Consider the following 27,877-nt stretch of genomic DNA (forward strand, 5'->3'; position numbering starts at 1 on the left):
ACGGCAAGCAGAGCCTTAACACAATGCAGACGATTAAGTTGGAGACATCTGAACAGCACCTGCAGGATGATCCAGGTGCTGCTGTAGAGGTCAGCAAGTCAGGGATGCAGCCTATTCAACTATTTAGTATTTCTATTACATAGTCTGCATGATATATGCAATTGCTTGTTTATGTCAACTACTTACAAGCTGTTCACAAGCAGTTTTCATGTTCAGCAGGTTTTTGCATGTGGATATTCTCACTCATTCACACAATTGCTGAACACAGGAACAAGCAACTTTCCCAATATAGAATGAGAAATAATGCTTCTGGAACAATGAAATTTTACCAAGAGCTTCAACTTTCTTACAATAGAGGCACATATTGTATTTGAGAAGAACAGAAATTATTGAGCAAACACACCTAAAAGTGCTATAAAATGCTTTATTACAAAATTGTGAGCAATGCCTCAGCAAAATCTTGTTCAGGCCCATTTAAACCCAACTAAGTTGCATAATTTTTGATATCTTCTTAAACAGACTTCTTCAGGGTTTGCATAGAGCATAATCTGACTTGAAGTTAAAGTTACAAAGCGGATGTAGCTTTAAAGACGAAACATGTACAACAAGTGAACAAATCAACATAATTTTACCTTGTACAAATGATACAAAACATCTAGAAATGAAAACTGTATCAATTGCAAATAAAGTTTCTTCCGCAAGGCACATCAGTTGGTATTAGATACTTAAAAAGACACATTCACACCAACGGTCTTCAGACATGTCAACATATCAACTACAGTTGCCACAAACTGCGGCCAGTTATGTTTAGTGTAAAATGAAGATTTCACCAGCTGCAGATGACACTGTGCTTCATCTCTAAACTCTGGTCATTCCCTTGACTACCTAGTTGAAGTGTGCAATTCATATATCACGAAAAAATGATTGTGCACAAGAAGACACGAGAAGTACAACTGTGTGCAGTGTTTTGAAAAGCAAAAAACAAAAAAAAGACAGCAGTCGAGACGAGCCTCTCTGAGGAAGACGAAGCTTTGCTAGCTTGAGTGAAAATCAGAGTAATAATTTTTGGCTGTTAGGCCTCAAACTGTCGCGCCAGCCGCTTTCTTACATGTAATCTCAACGCAACACGTGAAACACAGAAAGAGTCGAATGCAAGCTGACAAGCAGTTTTCATCTTTACCTGCCGCTGGTAGAAGTTTTAGTCACTTTTGTTTTATTAAATTATCTTGTCTAAAACACGAGCCCTCAATACTCAAAATGTGTATGACAGACCAAAGGAAAAACTGTATTTTCAGAGATCATGGCAGAATGTCTTTGGCAGAACTCGTAAGAAAATAAAGATTGCTACAATTGCATTACAGTATGTAAAATAACAGTGTTTCTCTTTCACTTGTGATAATATAGAATAGTGTAAACAGGCATAATACCGCTGAATACATGTTTGCGTGTGCTGAGCGTAGGTCTATACTGTACTTGTAACAACTCATGTTCACGTGCTTATCCAAGCAAAGGCGAATGAATGATAGTGACGATAAAATTATCAGTACAAAGATATAAAAATGTCTCCAGAAAATCTAGTTTTTTAAATTTAACTTAAGGTTTGTGTCTAGAAGAGGCCAAAAATAACCTTGCATTATATGAAATCCAACCTCTAATCAAAACATATATATATATATATTTTTTATTTTTTTTTCCTGGGATTTGTCAAAATAAGTTTTAAAACAATTTTTACACACTTTTAGAAAAAAAAATTCCCAGTAAGAATCTAACCCATAACTCGCACTGACAGTCCCATTGTTTACACTCTACCAGAACAGCAACTGTTACAGACAGGACATGGGACTAATAGAGAAACTTTGCCCATATTGTGGTGAAGGGCACTGATATCATAGCTCTGGTAAAGTGTACATATCTGTCCATTCAATGTCCTCCTGGATGGCTGGATAGAACCAGTATGAAGCAGAGGTACAGCGGCCCTTCTCTTACTGGTACCATGGGGTCTTTCTGACCCAGTGGAGAGTGAAGCCTGCATCTGTTCGGATCTTGATGGAAGCTGCCTCGGCCTCCCTGACGGTCTCCTTCACGGACTGCATCAGGTTCTGAGCATTGTGGACTAACATCTCAGTGGCCTGTCGGATGAAAAATTAAAAGAGATGCGGGAATAAGAGAGAATGGAATTATGTTTTTCAATGGCTATTTTAAGAAGATAATGGGAATCATGTGATCAGACACACTCATAATAAACACTCTTCTCACCTGCTCTGACTCCTCCTCACTGATGTTGGTACGACCCAACATGGTGGCCTTGACTGTGGACAGGATTTTGAGCTGAGTGCTGATGGTGGGAATACGCTCGCACACCTGAAAGTCAGAAAGCCAGGTGAGGTCGAAACATTTGACACCAAAACAGTAAAACACAGTCTTTGCACAGCGAAAAAGCCACTGCCAAAACCTCGTGATGACGACCGCTGAACTGACCTGGAGCAGGTTGGTCCGGATACGCTTGTCAGTACACTGCTTGGCCACCTCCTTGGCCAGCCGCGTGACTTCATCAGAAGCCTTAGCGATGTCCTTGGCGCACTGGATGAGAGCGCGCTTGTTACCGCTGCCTCCGCGCACCAGACGTGACATCTCAGCCATGAGCAAGGCCATTCGCTTGGCAGCACCAATGATGTCATTTCCCTACAAGGTACGACAGGAACATAATCAATCTCAAAGTATTTGATTTCAAAGTAAAGGTCATTACTCTGTTGACAGTGTTCGCTTACTTTGCTGGACCATTTGCGGGCTTCATCGTGAAGCTGCCTAGCAGCCACCATCATGGGCTCGTTGACCATATCACCAGCCTTCTGTTCAGGGAACTCCTCATCTTTCTCCTCTGGTGGTGGAGGCCTGGGGGGAGGAACCTCACCCTCAGGAAGCGGAGGTTTGGGTGGTGCTGCCTCATCATTAAGCTATGAGGATACATTCGAGTAATTATGGTTTGGACACTAAATCAAAGCAGATCATTAAGCAAGTTGTGCTTATTTGAGAACTTACATTAAGTTGATCTAGTTCAGGAGGAGGTGGCGGGAAGTCTGGCTCCTGGGGCTGGAATGCCTCCCTGACCTTTGCCACAGCACCAAGAATCTTGTAACCTGAGTCCAAAAAGCCCTTCTGAAGACCTGATAATCACAAAAAAACGACATTCATCACTGAACAGAAGGCTCCACATAAGTATAAAACACCATCCTAAAACCTGTTCACAACATCAGCTTACTTGGATCCTGGATATTTCCGGCCACCGCCTTAGCATCCATCACCATAGGAGAAATTGTCTGGCTCAGTTCATCAGATGCAGCCTTCACCACCTCCCTGAATTTAGGATCCTCAGAGTTCTCCACCTCTCGCTTCGCCACCAGGAGAATACGGTTGGCTCTGCGGGCAATGCTGGTAGCGCCGGCGACCAGCATCTGAGGCTGGTGGTTGGCCATGGCCACACGGCACTTATCCAGGTCCTTCTTGATGGCCTCCTCTGAGGCATCCAGCAGAGATTTGGTATCGATGGCCTCGTCCACCAAACCTAAACATCCATAACATGTTAATACAGGAAATGATACTATGAGGTACAAAACGGCTGCGATCTGGGGATTTACTGCACGCCACCTGTCATTTTCTCCACATTGTCAATCCACTGATTCTTCATGGTTTCAAAATGTTCATACGCAGCTTGGTTCCCAGGGTTTCTCAGCAGAATACGAGCTGCAGATACCACCTAAAAAAAACATTCCCAGCTATTAATTGTCAGCCCAATGACAACTGCTACAGACTTGGCTCAAGAAGCGAGAAACACTTAGGTTCTGTGACTGGTGAAGCAGAGCAGAGGGCAGACACAAACGGAAACAGATATAAACACTAAACTGTGACATACTTGTGGTGTTAAGTCTCTTGTTGACTTGACGGCAGCCTGGATTCCCTCCACTGTGCTCTTGTTGGCAGTGCCGACAGCAGCAGCCTTCTCTGCTGTGGTGCCAAGCTTATTGGCGTGGTTCTCGAAGTTGGCAGCCCTTTCATCAAAGACCTACGCACAATCAAATAAAACAATTATCCAAAGGGCTTGTTAGGAATAATACAACACCTTGCCAGTAAATATTACACCACTGGAGGAGGCTGGCTGCAGTGAGATCACAGTGAGGAGCGGGGTGACTGTACCACTGACCTCATCTCTGTTGGGGGCGTCCAGGGGGGCGGTTGCAGCCACTGCCAGTAACTTGATGGGTGTGGTTGTGTCACTGAAGATGTCTGACACTTCCTGAGTCATCGCCTCCTGCATCTTCCCTTTCAGGTCCTGGGAGGAGGACAAATAGATGTTACAGCTCACTGAGATTATAGACTGTACATCAGAAATGGTTTGTCCTTGCTGATGTTGCTGATTGAATTTAAAGATTGATTAATTGATTAGCTGCTTCAAAACTAAACCGATAGCAACACTGAGTATATATATGTTCTGGAGAACAAACGGGATGGGAAGCAAGACTGTAAGAAATCAGTTTCAAGGTTTTACTTTTATATTTAATTTTTGCAGAATCTATACTTTTATCAACAACATTTCAGTGAAAATACTCCAACTTTTACTCCATTATATTGTTAATATGATGTTCTTAAAATGACAGCTGCTTCTTCTACTTGTCTTTCAGATTTAGAGCTTACATTCAGTTTGGACAACATAAACACAAAGTATGGCTTCTAGAAAAAGCACTCTTTTAGGGAACCATGAAACATTTGTTTCAGATATATTTTAAGAACTTTAGAGAAGTTTCTCAGCCTGTAGCTTCTTATCTTTCAACTCATCTGAAAGCTCAGAAACCCTAAAGTTGATCGGATTGAATAGATTCAAGGTTTCCATTATTTCTCAAAATCTTAGAATTTAATTTCCTTCAGTTTTGCCAATTTTTATCATTGAGAAATGACATTTTGTTTTTGTACTTTGCATTTCTTCCCCCATTTTTAACCAGCAGAGGGCGGTGTTTCACTGTCTCTGTGTATGAATCCTGATGTATCTCAGTGAAGCTGCAGGTCTGAATGAGAATGAGTGTGAGCAGTCTTACTTTCAAAGCCTCCTGGAGCTGCTGAGCCACAGCACGTGCCTGAGGGGAGTCCCCTTCACCGCGGGCAGCCAGGTCGGCCAGCTGGGCCATGAGCTGCTCCACCTGCTCACATTTACCCAGCATCTCCTGCCTGTAGGGGCCCGGCAGAGCGTTGGCCAGCCTGCGGCCCTCTGCCACCAGGCCGCGGATGGCTGCCTGGCCTAAACACACAAAGACAGAGACAAATAAATACACAAAGATTCACTTAATTGCTAATTAACATTATGTTATTACCTCTGGGTGCATCAGCACTAACAAACTAACAAAAGTGACAAGTCATTCTCTGTTTCTGGATTTTTTTGTGAAATCAGGACATAAACCTTCTATCACTTAAAAACTACTTTAATATGAGTTTTTAAAATCTTATCATGGCATATTACTGTTTTTGATCAATAGTCTACAAAAACTTTGTGAAAAATGTCCATCACAAATCCCACTGTGACATTTTCAAATTGCTTGTTTTGTACACCCTCTAGCTTAAAACCTTAAGATAACCAATTTATGATGATATAAATGAGAAATAAGAGGATTTGCACATTTAGGAAGCTGGAACCTGAGAAGGTTGGCATTTTTGCTTGATACATGACTTCAATGAAATACTAATCTGAAAACCGTACTTGTTTTATCACTACTTCACTGTAAAATCAGCTTGTTAATGCCAGTGTTGAACTTTCTGCAAATAGCAGCCCATAAAATGCTGGCTAGCTTTATTGGGTGCTTGTATCAACACCGGGCGGGAAAGAAACCCATGGCTTCTACTGTATCATTTCATGTTGTTTCTTTGAAGTAAGCATTGCCTCCATTATGTTGCGAGAACCAATCATTCTCAGAGCAGTCAACATACTGGGCTATTGTAAACATGTAAGACGATGTCCAGGTTTGAGAGGAGACAAGCCAAAACCAAAAACAAATTACAGTGCCGGGTGAGCATTGTGGAATGTCGAGTACAGTAGAACGCCACATGTACACAAAGTGTCTGGTCTGCGATTTAGCCACAGGAGCAGTGGAAAGAATGTGAAAGAGTGTGAGAGAAAGATAGAGAGATGAGGAAGTTGGGGAGGAAGGGAGTCAGACTCACCCACGCCGCTGTCATCGATGGTGGGATTGTCAATCCAGCGCTGTGCCTGCTCAATCTTTCCTTCCAAGTGCACGGCTGCCTTTGCAGGCCTGCTGTTTGCCACAGCTTTGTTGGTCTTGGACTGCAGGTTCTGCAGAGCTGTTGCAATCTGTTTAGCCAAAGCTCTGGCCTCAGGAGTGTCACCTTTACCCCTATACGGAAGTGAAAATTAAAAAAAAAAGTCTGTGGTGGTGTGTTACCACACAAATATGACTGAAATGAAGTCCATAAATAGCCAACGGCAGTTAGAGAACAAATAGCTATCAATCAGTTTGACTATGGCCGTGTCAGCTTGGTCTAAATCTGGAGTAGTTTGCCTGGCTTTTTTTTTTTTTTTTTTTTTTTTTTTTTAACAATTCCTGCTGCACAACAAAAACCATTATTACTCCAGTCTACTTGCGCAAGGTGGAATGATAACGGTTTCAGTCGAACTGCAGCATGAGACCTGTACTCCCTGTACCCTGTGCAAGTTTTGACAAGATCTTTGGATGAGAGCTGTTATGGGGAGAACGGAAGAGATAAAATACCTCATTGATTTCAAGGCCAAGTTGATAACCATTACTGAACACTCACAGACTGACTCAAATTTCCCTGCGCATGCAAAAACAAACACCAATACTTCCCAGCAACAGTGGCACACAGATGGGATTTGATTTGATTTACACCAGTGGGGTTAGGAAAAGGGGAAAGTTAATGCTGGGCTCAGACTAGAAAAAAACAAGCCCAGCCTTAAATCATGCAATATTTCCACCAGTCAGTAACGTACTGTCTTCTGAGATCAGACAGCTTGGCAGTCATGGCAGCAATCTCTCCAATAGAGCGCAAGATGTCATCTCTTTCTTTGGGGTCCTCACACATGTCTGCAATCTTTTTGGCCTCAGTGAGCAGGGCCTTGATGTTCTCTTCTCCCTCGGGGCCACCGTTAGGGTCAGCCAACCAGTTCTGCAGAGGCAGGAAATGCACAAAACACCATCAAATACTTGCATTTAGAGGCTGGACTCCATGTTTTGTAAGGCATGCAGGGTTAATAACTCGCCTGTGCAGCATCAATCCTTTTGGCGATGGCCTGCTTGGAGTTAGTCATGGCCTCCAGCTTGCGAGCAGCATTTTCCACCTTGCCAGTTAGCACGTCAAGCCCCTGAGAAACCTGCTGTGCCTTCTGCATGGCAGCTGGGGACGCGCCCTGACCTCTGAGGTTGACAGAAGGAAAACATATGGATACCATAAACTGCAGCATCGCTGTGCCTTTAAAGGCCACACATGCACACTTCTTCATTTGTTTACTCAAAGCCTTATGGTCCTCCTGTTTAAGAATAATTTTTCCAAACTGAATGTCTCCATTTCCAGACAAGGCTCAGAAGCATCTCTCGGTTTTCAGAGGAGTAACTCAACCAAGGGTTAAAGTAGATTATAGATTAATACCAGACAGCTGCTTTAAATCTAGCATGACTGAGGGTCCCTGGTGACAATCAGATTTCATATCAGAAGAATATCGCTTCCACTCTTACACAATGTATTCCCCTCTAAGGTGCTTACTGCCTTACACTGCCGACCATTAAAAGGATGAATACTGCTTAAAAGAAGCATTTATCGATAAATATATCCAATGCAAACGTGATTATGGAATCTGTGGAGAGGAATTATCTTGCTCTATTGTAGTTGTGACACACATACACAAAACAATATGTTTTATGGTGTATAGTGTACCTGGCCCTCATCTCAGACACCTGGTCAGTCATCTGGCCCAGCGTCTTGGCCGTGCCCAGGATATCTCTGCGCTCCTTCCCAGCACACAGTTCACCAACTTTCCCAGCTTCATCAAGGATCTGGCGGATGGCCTGCTCACCTGCATCCCCTAGAAACAGAACATAAAGTCAGACACATAGTTACAACTAGATTATGGGTCTGAGGAGGTGATTAATGGCAGGATGAACAGTTTAAGGTCGAGGACATGGATGTTTATTACCTGGTTGAGCGTTTGGATCCCTAAGCCAGTTCTTAGCCTGGGCCATCTTTGAGTCGATGAGCCCCAGAGCCCTCTTCATGGCCTCTGTGTCCTTTGGGTTTCAAAGACAGAATGAATGAATAACTTCAAAGGGAATCAATGCAATCCAAAGATAAAGGAGTCGATCAATGCTCATGTTGTCATTCCACTTGTATTTGTTCTCTCTACGAATCATGACATGATTGTTAGAGACACTGGAGTTTGAATTCCTGTAATTAGTATATTCTGTGCGAATGAGGTTAACGTGTTGTCATATAATTATATTCCTATTTGGAAATTCGGTCATGACTCTTAAACTGAACTTGGAGTGTAGGAGTTCCTAATATGGTCAAGAAAAGCTCCAAGCTCTCGTCATTGTTACGATTACACCCAGCTGTTTAGTTATTCCAGCAAAAGAAACATACAGCGAAGTTCATGTGCAGCATCGCTAACGTCTGTCAGGCACAACCACGTAGTGCATGCTGTTTCCGTCATTCTTTTAAACCATCAATCATGAGCGTGTCATGTTATAAAAGCCAAACGACTCTCCATTGTATCTCGATCGGAGTGGATGGAAATACAACAATCGGTCCAACAGCAGCTGACTCGACAATGAGTCCACTCATTGCCGGAGTCTGCAAAACAAAGCAGAGTCCTGTAGGACATGGAGCAAAGCAGGAGACCGGAGCGGATGAATGAGCGGTTAAATGAGCTTATTTTTCATGGTAAGATAATAGAAGAAAACCACAAGTGGCTATTCTTCATAATGCAGCTTGAATCTTCATCACAGAGTTCAGCAAGACTACATTAGGACGAATAAGAACAAACCTCTGCTGTTCCTTTCAAAAATATTCATCACAAAATATGTCTGAGCCTACACAACAATCCTTTTGTCAAAACGAAGGGGAACAACAAGTGTGTTTGTTTGAGTAACTGGGACTGAGGAGCTGAACAAGGGAGGGGGGGAAAACCGAAAGTAAAAAGGTGAGAAGTGATGTTACCAGAGCTGTGTGAGTGTGTTAGTTTACTGTTCACACTTGTGCAGCTGCTGTTCTGTTAGCAACCACCTGTGTATGTGAGTGGAAAAGGCAGTGAAGTGAAGTCATAGACTGACACATATGGGATCTGTGCACTCATACCAAATGCAAACACACATTCATCACAGGCTATAATCAAACTCAACATGGTATTGGTCAAAATTAGACAAGGTGTGGCTCATGGCATTAGTAACGGGGATGATGTGAAGGTAGAGGACACGTTTAGTGTTCATGGAAATAAGATTTGGGAGCAAACTAGGCCACATCTGTTGGGTGAAAACTAACAATTAGCCATTCATACAACAAAATCCATATCAGCTTTTCTATGTGCCCTTCTTCTATGGCTGTTAAAGGCAAGTGCAGATCAGGAAAGACCTAATCATCATGGTTAAAGAGGTGACTGCTGAGAGAATTCTCATTACAGACACCAAATCAATACAGCACGAGTCAGGTCAATCAATAATCAGACAGGCTGAGGACATGCATATAGTGAGGTTTAACTGACATAGGAGAAGGACACACAGATGTTGATACAATGTCATGTTATGAAGCAAAGGAAATCCAAAAAGAGGGAAAAAACATACTACATGAATCAACATTTCAGCAATTCAACCTGTTCAACACTTGTTCAATAAACACCATTCCATTAACAGTACAAAAATATCCAAACTGCTCATTTACTCTATTAACAGTCGACAGTTTAACCTCGCGACTGCCTCACTACTGATGAGCACACAATGGCACCACAAAGCAGACAGCACACACATCCGTCAGACATGCTGCTGCACAACCAAGGGGCGAGAGAGGCAAGGCTTACCTTCTACAGGGGGTGAAGGGAGAAAGAAATGGTAAAAAGAAAGGAAGAACGACATAAATACAAATATTGAACTGGACATACCAACTGAGAGCAACAAGACAAAGTGTCAACAAAAGAAAAAAGTGGCACAGGAAAGAGCCATTTGGAGAGTGTGAGAACAGGAAAGAAGCAGACCGTGCAGAGCAGATAAAACCTAAAAGAACCCACAAGATTAACCATCCACAAAGAGACAGAGAGAGTTAAAGCATTCCTACTTTAATTACTGACTGTATGTAAGCTTGAGAAATAGCAAAAGCATTGAAATAAGGTCATCCTAATGAGACAAAGTGCATGCCCTGTGAAGACACTAAAACAAAATCCATCAAATGGGAATAACATCACTTAATCTCTCCAGTTTGCAGCCTCCTGCCAAAGGCACTCTGGAAGTGTGTGAGAGCACAGTGGGTAGCTGTCAAAATTGAATTTTTTGCTCATACAGACACTGCTTCCAGCTGTGATCCACAAAGACTGCACAGAAACAAAGTAAACACACACAGAGCAAAGCAGTCTCTTCCTCGTGTATATTTATAAAAACAGTGTGTGCATGTGATTTTGACGACCGCAGACATGCGCCTTTTCTCACATACCTTGTTGGCCCATGCATCTTCGTCCCAGGATGTGAGCTGCAGCACTCTGATGATCTCATTGATCTCGGCACTCATCTTCTCAAAGGTGAAGTTTCGATTCTTCAAGGCCTCCTCTACACCCTGGCTGCCAGATGTCTTGGTTGTCACAAAGATTTTTATACCTGAAATGCAAAACAGAACTCACATTAAACAACACAATATTTCAAAATACATTGTGAGGGCCGGTGTATTTACTTTATAACGAAGAAATTACAGCGTGTGGCTACCTGAGATGAGGATGGGCAGCAGCTCTTTGACTGTGTTCATGGAGTTGACCAGCATCACACGGTGCTCCTGGTGCGTCAGCTCCTGCTGTCGCTCATCTATCATCTTTGCCATCTTTGTCATCCCTGGACACAGACAACAAACCAGAGGTGGAAAGGAACTAAGTACATTTACTCGAATAACATCCTTTAAGTGCAATTTTTAGGTAATGGCACATGAGTATCTCAATTTAAGACATTTCCAAGGGAAATGCTGTACTTCCTATGGTAAAACATACACAGCTGGGTTTAAGATTATACATTCATCTTGAGAAAAGATCATGAGATATGATGACTCCAGTAAAATAAACCTTTCATGGACAATTCTGGGCTTTCTCTAAAGAGCATTAGAGCATTTAATCATCATGTGGAGGAGCGTGTAATCCCTCAACTAATCGGAAAACATAAAACCCCTTGAAATTGGATATTGGAGGGATTATTGATGCATACTGGAAATAATTCAACAATGTGACAGGAACACTTCCTCAGAGAGGTTTACGTTAATTTTTACGCTTTACGTTACTTTACAATTCATGCATGCAACTTTCAAACTGTGTTTACTGAAGTCAAACTTTGAATACAGGTTGTAAGATAACAAATCTCTGAGATACTGTCAAGCCAAGACTTCAGCAAAGTAGTCTTGCCACTCCTGTATCAGCACTGACCCGGTCCCAGGTTCTTTGTGTATGTGATCAAGTCCTCCATAGACTCCACCACTTCTGCCACAGTCAGGTACTCCAGGATGCCTTTGCACACCCGGATTATTTTGCGGACCTGTGGTAATGACAGGATAAAACAACAACAAAAGCTAACTGAAAAACAATGTCTCTTTCCCAGAGAGAAGTGATTATGCAAACACAGCCCCCCTCTTCCCATTCACATTCTCTCTAATTACACTCTGATAATGCTGCCTACTGACATTCCAGCCTCTTTGTCCTGCCTCACTCCAGCTTTATGTGGACTGCTGGAGTCACCACTCCACTATACAGAGCGCTGCCTGAGCTGCATTGGAAAACATGATGGCACCGCTGACCGATGACTCCTGCTGAGTCCTGCTGACTGCTGCAGACAGCGCTGGGATGCCTGATGTCTGCTTCCAGATAGCTGATGTGCGACATTTTTTATTCTACTCTCCGTCCCTGAGAGGAAAAGAAAGATGGGCCTGATAGATGATACTCCTGCCTGGGTCAAGATTTAGGAAGAGAAGAAGAAATATGGAGAGGTCCACGGATATGTGTGGTATATTTATCTACTTCTTTGTCTTCTTTATAAGCACGACAGTGCCCAAGGAGAAAGCAGTGATGAATACCGCCCTTATACCAGCAGTGACAGCGGGGCTCTGCCACGCTCAAGTTTCCTTTAAAAAGACACTTTCAGTTTGGCTTCTGCTCAATGAAAATCAGTCGTACAACCTTTAACTCAGTTACAAGGTAGTAATTATGTCCATTTCTCTCCTTCTGTTGCCTAGTGGTGTTTAGTTTAAGTCAGTCTTGATGGTACAAATACAAATAAACAGTATTTTTTACAGCCTGACCAACACTGGATTTTAAGGTTATTATTATTATTTCAGAATAATAACAACATATCAGTTGAAATTAGGACCAAATATGCCAAATAAAAGTAAAATATGTTCAATGCTCAGGCTACATATTTCACTCTGGCAGCCCTGTTTAGCACATACTTGGCTCCCTGCTGGTGCAGCTGACTTTCATGCAGGCGTCGTAATTCCTGCCTCGCCATTTTTGTATCTGGTTGCACTGCAGTCATCAGCTTATCACAAATTCTGCTTTCTGTTTTCATTTTATGTTTGTAACCATTTAACCAGCCAAGTGCAGGGGAAGTGATATCATACTGGCACACTCACAGTAATCTCCAACGTCATCTGTTAATAACAGGCCAGTCCAGGTGAAAAAATAAAGAACATTTGGCATCAATGCTTAAGAAGTCCAGTGCACAAAAAGCAGAGAAATCAATTCCTCCATTATCAAGCGTCTCAATAAACCATTATTACATTTCTGAAGCTGGGGCTGCAACCACATACTGCAAAATATAGGAAATCACTAGATGGAGGAGGTGTGCAAGAATACACTAAACCTCTAAAACTGAAGTTAAATAGCAGTGTTACCTGATCAATATTTCTCTCCTGTAACAAAATCTGCATTCTGACCACCTTGTTCAGCAAACTTCTGCAGGTTAACAGATTTTTCAAATAAATTAAAGCATGACAGACTGTGTACCTCGGCCTCATCAAAGGTCAGGAGGAGGTCAGAGGTCCCAGAGAGGATGCCCCGGGAGCCATCGATGAGGTAATCTCGAGCAGGAACGGAGTATGGATCGGCTTTCAGCATGGAGGCGGCCTGCACCAGCTTTGTGCACGCATTCTCCACTCTGTGGAAAGCAGAAGATGACTGATCTGAGGATTATTTAAAAAAAAAAAAATCCTTAAAAACAAATCATGCTGATGATACGAAGCCCTGAAGAAGCCAGATGGACATTACGCATGGAAACAGCAAACTGCCTACAGCAAAAACAGATGGAAGCTTTGGGATACAGCTAGCCATAACGTCCAGTAGCTGCTGTCTAAGCATGACTTTCATTTCCTCTTCGACTTTATGAGGCAAACACTCGTTTAAAAGCTGATGCAGGCTAAATCCAAGATGAAACACTTCTTAATCATCTTCCATACAGGGGTTGAATTGGGAGTTAGGAAGGGGCAGTCTTCTCTACACCTACAGTCAAAGCCTAAACCCATAGTTCTTCATACATTTATTTATATAGGAATTTAGGGATTGAAATGACTTAACAAGATTAGCTTTGACTTTAACCAAGACATTACAAAAATGACTATATCTCAGCTCAAAAGAGGCGTGAACTGAAATATCTGCTTGCAAAATTTCACACCATTTACAGTGAAGTCAAACATCACGTGCTTACTGTAATCTTGCTCATCCTGATGCTATTGTCAGCCATTTCCTTCCTGTGCCACAAAATGTGTGTGCGCGATTAGCAGCTTGTGTGTAAACTAATCCTGTTCAAAACAAGCTACAGCGCAGCATGCACCAAGACACTAATTATTATATAACTTCATCAAACTTCATTCTTTAGTAAGCAAATTATGTAGAAATATTTTCAGAGCTTTTTATATTGCAAAGTTCCCAATGAGGAGAGGTCACAGTGTTTTCACAGAGTAAACTGTATGTGGTGTTGTACTGAAGAGAGGCTTAGGAAATAAAGAATGGAAATGGTAGTTGGCTTTCAGTTGCATTTTTTGAGCTGAAAGCTCCAGAAGAAATCTACTGGGACAAATTGAAGGTGAGATTTTTTGCCAAAAAGGCTATTCTTTTTTTTTTTTTTTTAGGGAATTTTTGAATGAGTGGGATATAGAGGAAGGAGGCTGGCTAAAAATGAAGAACACGTCTTACTGTTTTAGTGGTAGAGGTATTAAGGATAGAGAGTGTCATGTTGTACAGTCTATAAAGCCCTGTGAGGTACATTTCTGATTTGTGAATTCAACTTTATGCATAAAACTGACTTAACTGTGACCTTAATGCACATCTGCAGCATGAGTTTCTATAAAAAAAAGCCTCGGTTTTGGATTTGGATTTGGACATCAGCTCCACTCTGGCTGGCTCCAGGCCAATTTAACCCATTTCCACAAAAATGTAAATGATTGATAGTTGCTTCCTGGGTGTGATGCACTCAGTGAACTACAGAGCAGCAAAAACTGCAGGCTCAGTCCTTTGATTCACTGTCATACATGCCACCTGCATAGTATCATAACAGCCTTATTGCACATAGAAACAGGCAACAAGCCAAGGACCGCCACATGTTTTCGTTCCCACAGTATACTTTCCAAATGTTGCTCTGGTGACATGGGATCGTTATTATCAGTTTTAGGCGTTGCAAAGGGGCCAAATAAGAGGAGCTCAGTTTCCATTCTTCTGAATGAGCATGTCTCCTGCAGATAAAGGCTAATGTATGTGCATGACATCGAGGCTGACGTGTGTGTGTGTGTGTGTGTGTGTGTGTGTGTGTGTGTGTGTCTTTGCAGAACCAGCCAGCAGTGTCCTTCAGCGTGCACTAGCGAGAAACAGCCATGCATTAACCGGGCCCCGACAGACACTATATTTAGTGAGGGAGACGCATTCCAGCACATGTGCTGATGGATGACGACAGGGTGACGATGTGACTTCGAGGCGCCAAATGTGTTGAGCCCGGTGACCTGTGCCTGCCAATGCGTTTCATCCCTGACCTTGGGGGGCTCCCAGGTCTCGCCTCTCCCTCCCCCGACTGTAGTCTCTCACGTTATAAGGATCGGTGAAAGACTGTGATATGAGCAGGCAGCAGCTGGGCACAAGTTAATGATTTAGCGGATATGGAGTGAGCCAGGAAAACAAAATTTAAATATATACATCTCTCCTTTTCCACATCAATATAAGAACTGTTTTTCTATGTATTTTATGTTTCAACATAAACCAAAAGCAGCAGAAGCAGCAGCAAGTGGCTCTGATGTATGAGGACATGTATGAGTTTGTGGCCCTTGTCCTTTGGGGTAAAGGAACTCCTCAGTGTGCAAAAAAAGTATTTATGTTACACCAGGGCAAGATTCCGAGGCACTTAAAATGCCATGTCTGACCTTTGGTTGGGCACAACCGGCCATTACTGCAACAGATAAAGAGAGAAAGAGAGCCAAAGAGAGGCTAGTGGGTTCCACATACTGTAGAGAGGAGCAGTTTATCTGAAGACATTTGAGAGGTTTGTCACTGTATGAAACTGAGGTCTGCAAAGAGATCCTTCGGTGCTTACTTGATAAAAGCTGGTGGCATGTCCCTTTTCATGATCTGGTCCTCTGTAGTTTGTACAGTCTCCTTCCCCACCTGGAAAACACAGATTCTTTATGAGTAAAAATCAATCAACTATGATTTCATAGAAAAAGACATTTGAAGGAAATGAAGAGGTGGTTTAACATATCAAAGGCATGATACGCCATCTAGAGCAGCATGCGCAACTGGGGCCCTAATCCATTTTAATACTTTCCAGATGCCTTCTTTTCCCCCTTTTTTTTTCCCATTTTAATGTTTCTGAGCTGTGCATTTTATAATCATATCACCCTACTCAATAAGCCTTGAATAAATAACATAGGGGACATACTGTTGACCTCTCCTCCACAGCAGGTGCTCAATTTGACTTAACCAGTAAGTTTCACACAGACTACACCTGCTTGTCATTCATTGTATTTGAGTCATCTCTTTGAGGTTCACAGTGGGCCGGATCCTGCACAGCATGCACTGGGCAAAGGTGGAAGAAACCTAGCGCAGGTCATCGGCCTGTGACAGTGTCAGCACAGATGCTGTGTCACAGTCACGATTTAAAGCTGTGGGAGGGCTGGAGGAGGAAGTTATGGAAGGTAATCCAGATGAACATTGTGACAACCCAGAAACAAAGCGTTGTCCAATTATTCTTGGAGTACCTTTACCATGTTTTGGCTTAATGTGCAACCAAGACATGCGATGTGCCAATTTCGGCTTACTGCACTGATGTCATATTTTACTTTGACTGTTGACTAAAAACACATTTGGTTAAATCAGGCTTTTATTAATGACAACACACTGACATTAGCTAATGGAGTTTTATTTCTTCAGATGCCTCATCAGAGCATTATCTGCTGACCGTTATGATGACAACTGTCGACAATACAGTATCACTAAAGGAGAAACTAGTTCGTGGTTGGTTGAGCAGTGTGACTTACAACTCAAATATAGTTCAGACATTCAGTATAACCACCATTCTATATCAGTGCACAAGTTAAAGTGCAGTAAGTACAAAAAAACAGCAGTAATGTTTCACACTTGATCTCCTGATTCTGATTTAATCTTGGGCTTATTAGACACAAACAAACTCTTAAACAAGCTTCTCCATTTTCCTTTGATAAGAGGCCATGGTATGAACATGATAATGCACTCTGTGGTGTAGTAACATAGAAATGAATGGATTCAGTTGCGCTCTGGACCTCCTACTTCATCCATTATCTTCTAATCTCTTTTACTGGAAGATACTACATGCTGTTCCTTTATCGATGCCGAGCCAGTTAGCTGCTTTATCATATTTAGAAAGTGGAAAAGGCCGCACAGGGGGTGGTGAAACAGTCTCCGCTGGAGAGAGGAAACACCCTCCCCGCCCCAGCCTCAGCCCTGATGACTAGTTCATCAGTCATGAGGACTTTGTATCACTCAACACTTGAAGTTCTCACACTAAGTTGCAGAGGACACGGCACAGTTGTGCTGCCTCAGGAACTTTCAATTCCCAAGCTTTCATGCAACTTGAGCGTGCATTTTATACATCAATAGCATGGTATATGCGTGAGTAAAAACTCTGTTACCACAACTTTCCCCCTAAGGGAGTTTTGTCTTCAATCGTGCAGTTTTTCAGAATGATGTCCTGTTACTCGTCCAGCGAGCCATTATTTCGACGAGGCAGCTGCTGGGGTGATGCCAGGCCCGAGCAGTTATAATGTGTAAAGCAGCTGAACGCCTCCTCTGCCTCAAATGCCAAAATGACTCACCTCCCCCATCCTGACCTCAGCTCTGTAGGGAGACACAACTCACCCACGTCGAGCTGCCACGGGTGAGAGAACACACGCGTTCATACCGGGACATGGCTCACGCTGACTGGGTTAAATGAGCTGCACCCCGGGCCAACAGGGAGATGTTAAACCTTTTCTTTTACATTTTACATTATTGCTATAACAAACATTAACTACATAAGGGATGACCTCACTGTCGCACATAATTTAGCAATATATAACATGTTTAACTGTGCAGAACTTGGCTGTCGAAACTTGCTCAGCAACTGGCTGCAAGCTAGCCAAGGTTTACTTGATATCCTTTTTACACAACAGATCATTAACTATGCAAGGTAGAAATGAACTGCTGAAAAACTATTTTTAAAACTGATGAAGTTATTTATCAAACAAGTTTGAGTCATTTACATCATTGGAAATGTTATATTTTTACATTTTGGTCAGCCCTACTGTGGAAACTACAGAGAAAAAGCTAGATTCTGCTTTTATTTTGAAGATTTGGGCAGTAGTAGTAGTGGGTAGCCTTGATGCTGTGGTGAGCACTCCCAGAGAGCTTGTCAACGTGTCCGACTTCAGGCAATAGCAGAGCCATTCCAGGTGGTTGACGTGGAGGCTGTAATGGAGCAGAGCAGACATCCATCTCCACACTCTCTTTTCACTGGACCAGAGGGACTCTGAGTAATGAAGGGGTTATAAATTAGGGCCAAAGGTTGTGCCAAACTAAAACTGGAGCTAAGCAGGGGCCGTCCATCTCAGAGTGAAGTGGCAGCGTACATATACCACCCTGACATTCCACCAATGAGTGGCTCTGAACAAAAGCCAACAGCAACAACTAAAGCTGTTCTGTCCCGTTCAAGTAAAGGGCAGCAGGGCAACAGAAATGGGATATAGGACACTGACAGGGTACTGAACATAAGTGATGGGGGAGGAAGTAACACAAAGACCTTACAACCTTGCCAACACAACAGAACACAGTAGCATCCACTAAGAAAGTAATGCCACTCTACTGCCTCTGATCAAATGTGAAGCTACATCATATTTCTTTGACTGATGATTAATGACTGCACATCAATTCACACAGCAGCAAAAACACCAGAAATCTGCAGTAACTTGAGATCAAAATTACAAAAATGTACTTGATTTGAGCTGTAAGACTGATTTGATTAACTGAATTGTTGATCAACAGGAAAATCAGATGATAACAATTTTGGTAACCAGTTAAACAATCAAGTCATAGTAAACATTTGCTGGTTATGGCCTGTTTCATGTCAAAATATGTAATTTTTTTGGACTCTGACAGCTTGTGATAATGTCATATTTTTGACATCTTATACATAACACGATTAGCTAAATAAACACATAAATAAATATAGTTGTTGCTTTTATTTTTTTCGGATTCATTATGAACAGCCACAAAATAAAAGCATGCTGACCTTGGAGGACACATTTCCCAAGACAGTGAACTGCAGTTCTGACTGAAATGACTTGCTTGAGTAATCTGAGAGCAGAATTGTTAACACAACACTAAGATTTATACGAGATCAAGTCAAGTTTAGACATGACCTAAACTGAATAAACAAGAGAAGACTCACTACACAATAAGCCAAAAATGTGGAGGCCAAAATCTGAGAGCACACTGCGTTTAACGAGTACTGAGTCATATTCTCCTTAATGCAGGAGTGTCTGACACCAAGCAGAGGCGCTCTGTACTGTATCCAACGGGCCACCGCTGTCTTCCTTTTCCTCCTCCCTGTGGAGCCACTTCCTGCTGTCTGAAGTTCAAAAACAGTCAGCAGCCGAACAGCGATCCAAACAATTCGCTGCAGAAATAGAACTGTGACCCAAGTTTATAACTGCTGTTGTCAAGCAGCAGCTCATGATGCCTGGCCTCCTCTGCTATTCTGAGCCTCCGTCCAAATTTTAGATCACATTCTTATGATAACACTGACCAAGCCTGACATTAGGGCTGCAAATGGAGATTAAATGAACTACTGATTCATCTGCTGAGCTTTTTGGCATAAAAGATCAATAGTTTACTCTACAGTATCTTACAAGGTTGTGAAAATGTCCATCTGTAGTTCTTAAAGTCCAGGATGATATCTTCAAATTGTTTTGTCGGACCAACACCGAATGAACTAATAATGATCAAACTTTTGTCAATTGCTTTTCTCTCATTCAACTGATCAATCGTGAAATAAAACATATTATTTATTGGCATTTTGCCTACATATGATTATTGATAGTGAAGACAGGAAACAAGTGGGAGAGAAGAAAAGGTGAAAGACACCGTAGAGACCCATGGCCAAACCACTACACGCATATCCTGTTCCCTGAATAGATGCTAGCAGGCCGCTTTCAAGAAGGGCAGTTGTTCACTTCCACCTTCTTTTTAAAATCTTTCACTGATTCAGTGTCATCTTCTTCCAAGCTGTCATGTACCACGCTGATAGTCTAATTTACCGTTTGTGTCTGGAGTGGAAACACTGACACTCCCTTTTACCATCCAAGAGCGCTGTGTGGAAACCCTGTGTTGTGAAGCAGCTCGATAAAGTGGCTGCTCCTTTAGAACAGACTCGGCTTTGTTGACAGCAGCCCATCGCTCTGCTGGGAGAAGAAAGGCCACTCTGAAAGCCTCAAGGCTGCCAAGACACAGCCTGCCTTTCACATGTCGGGTAGTTTTAGCACAATGCTGTGTTAGTCATGGTGACCACTAAGATCTATGATGGCAAAATTCTGGCAAGCGCTTTAACCGCTGCCCTTAGCAATCTGTATGTTATTCTGCAGAGGATTAGTTCCTGGATAAGTCACACACGGATTCCCACTCTAAGTGACTTTGTACTGCAATCTGATGAGACTTGCTCACACAAATTGATGGCGCAGCACTCCATTAGCTACTCTTGATCAATAGTCTCAGAACCAGCAGGTGCTGCATTCTGAGATATCAAATGACTTTTGACTGGTAACGACTCAGAGGGTCAGCAGAGAGGTTGCACTGAAGGTCAACGCCTTCATCATCCATCTGTCAAACAGTGTCAAACATGGTTTATCAATTTGGTTCAGGAAGTAGCTGCACATGGGGTGTCCAAGGCGATGAAAGTCACAAATCAAATGGCCTGCTTGGCTGTTGCAAAACAGGCCCCGCAGCCAGAGAGAATATACATCACAACTATCTATCTCATGTTACAGGGGCTTCGCAGCTTGTGCAGTGTTACTGGGGAGGGGCACTCATCAGCTTGAATCCCTCTCTTAAAAAGAAGACTGAGTCAATACAAGGCTCGTCGTTGACGAGCTGTCAGTTTTCCACCAGAACAAGGATTGCCAAAAGAACAGCGATAACAAGAGATTACTTTTATTGCATCTCCTGAGAACTGGGAAGGAAGGGATACCATACCCAGGCACCAAATCAGGTTTCATAAACCTATTTGTTGCTCTCTAATGGATCTCAAATCTTTCCGTGCATTGCAGGACTATCACTTTGAATTAGACACAAAGGTCATGGTCCATAGATGCCAAAACCAAAGAAGTTTTCTTTGTATCCCTGGAGGGGCTGTTCACCATTCACTCAGTACACTCACAAGAGTCTGAGCAGGAATTTCTCTGTGTGTTATGTTGGGTTTGACTCCATAGATGGCATAATTATGAATGAGGGTAGTTCTTGAAAAAGACCATTAGTCAACAATATAGACTGCCATTAAGACAGATTTCTATCTTAATGTTACCTACTACTCAGTACTGCCACTTTCTAATGAGTGTAGGTCCATATGATACAAGCAAACAACGACACAGAAAACATTTCCTAAAATACAACACAGGCTACATGGGTTGTATTCAAATTAATTCCAATAAAGTAAGTATTTGTTCTCAATCATTCAAACTTGATTAATTTGGAAAAAGTGGCAACCCTACTGGATTGTATCCTTTGTCGTGGTCTGCAGCCACAAACATGTCATTGCCAAGGGAGAGGGGATTCCCTTCACTGGGCTCTCACTCCTGTTCCTGAGTGGAGCCGACAGCTGCTGGGTCTTCCTGACTTGGCTTCCTGCATTTCCTCATCTATTCAGCACTCCTCCCGTGTCCTCCAGCCGGACAAATTTTCATCTGACCCATGACAAAAAATAGACTGCAGGTCCAGCACCAATCCATAACACAACAAAGCATTTCAGTGAAGTGCTCTTTTCACCGGAGACCAAGCAAACATTTCAGACTGTGATCGCTGCATTGTCGCCAAGATGACAGAATCAAATAGTGAGCAGCATGGAATGATTTCCCTTGACAAATTGCAGGAAGCAAGACTACCAGGTAATAGGAAGTGTTTTCTTTTGTGTGCCTTTAAGCACTTTAGTTAATGAACACATTGGTTTCCCATCTGTAAAGGATTAAAGAAGTATGTGCTTGAAATGACTGCTTAACAGCTTATCAAACTCTGATCTGGCCATAGTTTAGTATTTAGAAACGTCCTCACATTACATCTGCTGTATCTTTCTCAAAATTTCAGATGAAGACTAACAAAACTTCCAAGTGTGTTGCTGAAGTTTTTTGCTTAACGAGTGAAACGTATGAAGTCATATTTTTCATACAACTCGCAACTCAAAGACTACCATTGAGTCCAACTTCCACTATTAACATCTCTTTGGTGCTGTTGCACAAAGCACAGTGGTATTTGGTAATCTCAGCAACATTGCTAAAGATAGAAAAAGCTTTTTTTTTTTTAATTCAAAATCAACTGTACAGACATGAATTGATCTGCACACTGGAGCAGCTCTACACATCATGAGAGCATGCAGACTAACATTTACAACTTTATCTGCTCTAGGTACATCACAGGCATTCTTTTCTTCATCCAAGGCCTATAAAAAGAAGCTATAAAAATAATGAAGTACAACAGGCCTGAAACAAAAAGGGCATGTTATACTTCACTGACCAGTCACACAGTGAATCATGTTGTTCTTCCAATTACCCCTGCAGGAAAATACCTAAACTCTCGGAATCAATATATTTCTACGTCATTTAGCTGTGATGTGAACAGCAAATATAATTCTACCCAGAGTGCTTTGGATGTAATGGTTTCATTGTGATTCAAACACTTTTTAGCATCACATGGTCATCTTGAAACTTAAACTTGAGAGCTATGGGACAAAACGAGACTGATCCCAACCACCCAAGCTATGTAACATTACAGTGCAATCACTGGAGTTGGTTCTTTACAGCTGAGCAGGGTTGAAGCTACCAAGTTTTTCCTCTTGCTTTAAGTTATTGTTACACAAGCTGACTGTGCAATGAGCAGAAGGCTTGGTGATTGCAGACAAACTGAACACATCATCTGTCACACTATTCTCAACGCACCACTTTACCACACATCCACTGACTATGGTTAGCCACATCGTGCTAGTGAAGACATTCAACAACTTCCAACCAAGAGATATCACAGACAAAAAATAAAGCTGACATGAACAGTGTTGTGACCACAAGCTTTGCTCAGGGAGCTTTGTTAGTTGATAAATATACTCAATATTTCAGGAAAATTGTTCATTCAAAGGATCAGCTCAACCCCCCTCCGAGCAGGGACGCATTCCTGCTGGCTGGAAATTCTTCACATTCCTCACATTCATCTTTAATTGAGGTCTGGCTCATTGTCTCAATCAGAGAACACCGAAGTCAGAGATGCTGAGCACTAGTGAGGGGTCTCTGTTAGACCGGACATATTTGACTCTCAACGGTTTGTGGTCATGCTATGCTTAAAACACTGGGTCAGGTTACAAGGGCTGTACTTTTATCTCCATGCATCTGGAATAATAAGATTAGGCCCTTTCAAATTAATAATTTAAATGTCTACACATTTATCACAGTGAGTGCACCAGATTGCCTCAGACAGACTTAAGCACCCAAGAGCACCCTAAACGCTCATCTTCTTTTTCTTTGACTGGCACCGTAAAGTAACCTGACACAGCCATCAGAATATGTCCTTTGAAATGAACAATCATTTGTCATCCAAAACCCATCTTGATGAACTGTGTTTGAGCTGCTGGCTCAAGATATTTTGAAAAGAATTCAGGCCGGAGGAAGTCTGCACAACATGTGGTTTTCTAGGTAACAATGAGCCGAATGTCTTCTCTTTGATACAGCCTGAGAATGTGAACTGCAATCGGACGGCCTCCTCCCGTTCCCTTCCAATGGATGATCCTTTCCTTAGACAGTAATTTGCTCTCCACTTAGATGTTTACTTTGTCTAACGGACTCCATTAAGCCAGGCTCAGACTACAGGTGTTACAATCCTAACTGACTTTGAAATCAGGTTGCGTCATGAGGAGAAACTTCACAGATGTTCTTCTCTCTAATCTCAAACATGCACACACTGCAGGATTTGAAAATAATGGTGCATCACACACATCACAAACAAAAGCAGAAGGCTAAATGAGAGGTTGGAAAAACTTGGTCAAGGGTGAAGTGGAGGTGAGATTGTAACTGTCAGTTTTAATATCTGTCTACCGTAATACACTCGCTAACATTAGCCTCAAGGGTAAGAATGCTTGTCAACTCAATCAGGTACTCCATCTCTTGTAGACTTGTCTCTCTCATTGGCTATTGCGGTAAAATCATCCAGATTTTAACCTCTAAATACTAATCATGTTTGAAATTATTGGGGCGGCCCAGACGAATCTGGAAGCAGTTCAGGAGGTTTAAGACTGGATCTGTAAACGCTGAACAGATCAGTATCGACCGGTGTGTCGCAGACCAGATTTCTCCTCTGATTGTCAGGAGGGATAAATCGGGGATAAACTGGCACAAAACCTGTAGTTTAAACTGAGTGATTTACAACAGCTGCAAACACTGAAAATGCCACAATACAAAATTATAAAAACTTGCATGAGCAAAATGGCAACACCTTGATGGCACATAAGTGAAAAAACAACAGTCCTGTTTCTTGAAAACATGCATTGCTATCACTAACAAAGAAGTAAGTAACACACTGTGTTTATTCTCTCCTTTGAGCTTTGCAATGTATGACTCACAGGCCTAGTGGGACTGAGACCATAAGAAATTACATCTGATCCTTAACTTGAATGAAATCATAACACTGTCCATGTTGTTATGTTGCTACAGCAACTGGAAATAATTACAGGCCTATCCATTCATTCATGCCACTGTTGGAAACATCTGATCACAATTCTGAATATCCACAGAGCCTGGATCATTTCGCCCCAAGCTAGTTGAGATTGCACAGCACATTTCACGTGTGAGGAAATGCTGACAAGTTCTGCAATCATGTAAAACAATGTAATGTTTCCATATTTAAAGCTGCATTCGTTGATGCTCTAGCCACTTGGGGGGAAAGACGAAAATTAAAACAAGCCGACAGACATCCAACATATCACTGTCTTATAATGTTACATGCATTAGCTAACATTTGCCTATTTACACAACCAGCAGACACCTCGCAACATTAGCATTCATTCATACAACTAGAGTGTACAGACAGTAAATGCAACCCAAAAAATAAGCTACAAGAGGCTAAAAATGTTGTAGACAGCAGAGTTGCTGTTACTTCTCCGTGGGTTCAACATTGCAAGCAATACCTTTCAAATCACTTGATATTAAAAGTATCTATCAGTGGAACTTTCAGCATGATTGCAAGGTTTTGATGAAGTTTTCAACTTTGTTTGACAGTGCACACTTTAACTTTAGATGTAAGCAGCATGTATCTAAAATCAGAAGTGGTTTGCCTAATTTTCCTTTGCATCACACACACCTATCATCATAATTCCTTTGAAGAACAGACTAGTACACATATCTTCAATGACTCTTTACCAAGCCTGTTCAATCTATTTTACAAGCAGATCATGTCACTGTTTATACTTACGTCTGATTACAAAACCAAAAACGTAGGCTGGTAAGGAAGTATTACGATTGCTTCATGTAAAGTTCTACTGTGTAACCAAGAACTGTTTTCCAAGGTATTACTGCAGTATGATGTGATAGTGGGTTCTCTGTCAATGTATGATGTCAAACATAAACATAAAGTAGCACACACCGTCTAAACACCCCTCTATAATGCCCTCGGGGGAAGGAAGTCTTGTGGGTGTAGACAATTATGCACACAATGGGGTACAGACCTAGTTTGAGAGTTGGCATTGAGGAACAACAAAGGCATATGGACCATAAAACCTACTAAATAAACGGTGGGCCAATAGTAGGCAATCCCTCTAAACAAAGAAATCTTTTGCTGAAAGGAGACACCAGAGCAATTGTCCAAATTTATCACCCAGCAACTGCCAGGGGGTCTGTGCTTGACCAGGCTGATAGAGGGAACACCACTCAGTCAGGAACCAAGTCTTCCTTAAAACTAGTCTCCACTTCTTCCTCTGTTAACAAGCCACAATATCTGACAGCCCCCCGCATAGCTCCTTCTTTCCTTTCTAAGAAACTTCCAATGTATTTCTTTGTGTTCAAGGCTAAAATTTGAGGAACCAAGATGGTCATTTCCTCACTCGTTGCCATGACAGTTGTGATGCAGCTCTGAGGAACACCATTGTGGTTAGGTCTTTCTTGATTCTAAATAGACATGAAAACCACAGCTGCTTGTGGTCAAGAGGTCAACGTCATGAAGGGTTTTCGAAAGACTGTCTGGAAATGCATAATTAATAGCCCCAAAGACATTTCAATTGTACGGTGTGGGTAGAACAACATCATGGGCCCCAACAAGATATGTTGATGTATGAGCGTTGACATAGTGCGTCAGATGTGGGTCAAAGTTAAAGCTACTGTACATCTACCAGGAAATGTTATATTTCTGGTTCAGTTGGCTTGTTTGTTAGTTGGCAGGTTCTTCCAAAAACAATTTTGGATAAATTCTGTGGTTCTAGGATCTCTAGGCCGTAACACAAGCGATTGGTTTATGTTCATTTTCATCAATCAGATTCTTTGATGCTAGTGAATCAAGTATGTAAAAAAACTAATACAACATTAAGAAAGGTGAGGATTTCTGGCTTTACAGTCAGACAAACCCACAGTACTCACTACTGACTACACATTATCAACTTGCCCCAGTTATGCAGCCTTGGTGGAGGCTTGATGGTGCTTCCTGGTCCTAATTTTATTTCATCACATTAACAGAGCATGGACAGCTGACATATAATATTTACGCTTCCACATCGGCGATCAATCATTTCTCCAGTTGTCCCGTGCAGGAGTGTAGTCTATATAAATCTGTCTGGAAGTTACATAGCAAATGCTATGCAGTGATATGAACTGTCCCACCTACTGACCTGAGGTTCCTGAAATCAAACATTCTGTACTTAAGTTTCATTCATACTTTGATTGACAGTCATATCCAAAGACGACCTGAGCTACTGTTTTTCTATTTTTTCCCCAATGAACTGGATTAAATAAAAAGGGAATTCACAGTAGTCTGCTCCAGTACCTGGCTCATGCATAATGGCAGCAGTGCCTACGTCAAGATATGGCAGTCAGCTACAGGGGAGGCAGGGCATATTTTCAAGGGGAAAAGGGCGTCAATGCCCTTTGCCCCGAGTCAAATAACTTCCACAAACTTTGACAGCATGCATTAATATTATCTGCTCTTTAACGCACAAGGCTGAGCTAGCAACATTCGTTGTGCGTTAACGTTCACGTAAGTTAATTCGAGAGTGGGACAAAGAGCGACAGGTAGCCTACAACACCCGCCGAGTTTAGGCAGACTTTATCAAGCACAATTTTTGTTACTCACCCGAACAAGGTTGCTAACAGCTGCCTGCACGGCAGCCACCGGCGCCGACAGATCTGGAATAGCTTTCCCGTCAACTTCACCTTCTTCGTGCATTATCACCAGATGGGATATCTGCTGAGCCACTGGCTCCAGGATACTTTCTATCGTTTTCGTGTGGAAAACCGGCATGGTGACAACTTTAGACCACTATCCAAGAGAAAAACAAGTATATCTCCTACCACCTAAGGCAGTTTTCTCCCAAACTCCCGCTCCAAAAGCCTAAAACAATCCCGATAGCTTTTCTTTTCCAGGACAGTTTCACCCTCCGGCATGAAGACTACAACTACTCCCGTGAAACCATGAACGTAAAAAAAACTCCCTGCCAGAGAGAGAGAGCGCGAGCAACCTAAACGTCACCTACGTTATCCGCCCTCCGACCAATCAGCGAGTGAGAAGCCAAATTTCCTGGTGTCTGATTGGTCATTTGGGATGTCGCTCTATCTCAGCGCCGCCCGCTTCAACACAGGCGAGTTTGCTAGAGATCCGAGTGCTCCCTAAATTACGTAATAGATTCTCATGCCCTAA

At 42.2% G+C, this 27,877-nt stretch overlaps 1 protein-coding gene across 1 annotated transcript; it reads right to left on the minus strand.

Moving 5' to 3' along the window:
* Nucleotides 1-410: 410 nt before the first annotated feature.
* LOC143338629 (vinculin) lies at nt 411-27,643 on the minus strand. The gene is made up of 21 exons (XM_076759171.1): nt 27,314-27,643; nt 15,816-15,886; nt 13,247-13,397; nt 11,675-11,783; nt 10,974-11,096; nt 10,708-10,868; nt 8,210-8,300; nt 7,951-8,098; nt 7,280-7,433; nt 7,010-7,185; nt 6,205-6,395; nt 5,088-5,287; nt 4,199-4,327; nt 3,911-4,060; nt 3,646-3,754; nt 3,260-3,562; nt 3,040-3,164; nt 2,769-2,954; nt 2,479-2,682; nt 2,257-2,361; nt 411-2,129 (listed from the first exon to the last, which is right to left on the minus strand). The coding sequence occupies exons 1-21, from the start codon at nt 27,479-27,481 to the stop codon at nt 1,983-1,985; spliced, it is 3,201 nt and encodes a 1,066-aa protein (XP_076615286.1). The 5' UTR covers nt 27,482-27,643; the 3' UTR covers nt 411-1,982.
* Between the last annotated feature and the right edge of the window lie 234 nt (nt 27,644-27,877).

Source organism: Chaetodon auriga, chromosome 20, assembly GCF_051107435.1.
Source record: "Chaetodon auriga isolate fChaAug3 chromosome 20, fChaAug3.hap1, whole genome shotgun sequence".
Classification (NCBI taxonomy): domain Eukaryota; kingdom Metazoa; phylum Chordata; class Actinopteri; order Chaetodontiformes; family Chaetodontidae; genus Chaetodon; species Chaetodon auriga.

Excerpts from the sequence above, each read along its gene's own strand:
- LOC143338629 (XM_076759171.1), bottom strand. The coding sequence starts at position 27,481 with ATGCCGGTTTTCCACACGAAAACGATAGAAAGTATCCTGGAGCCAGTG. Across the intron at positions 4,061-4,198 it reads ACGCCCCCAACAGAGATGAG|GTCTTTGATGAAAGGGCTGC; the intron begins GTCAGTGGTACA and ends GATTGTGCGTAG. Across the intron at positions 3,755-3,910 it reads CAAGAGACTTAACACCACAA|GTGGTATCTGCAGCTCGTAT; the intron begins GTATGTCACAGT and ends TGTTTTTTTTAG.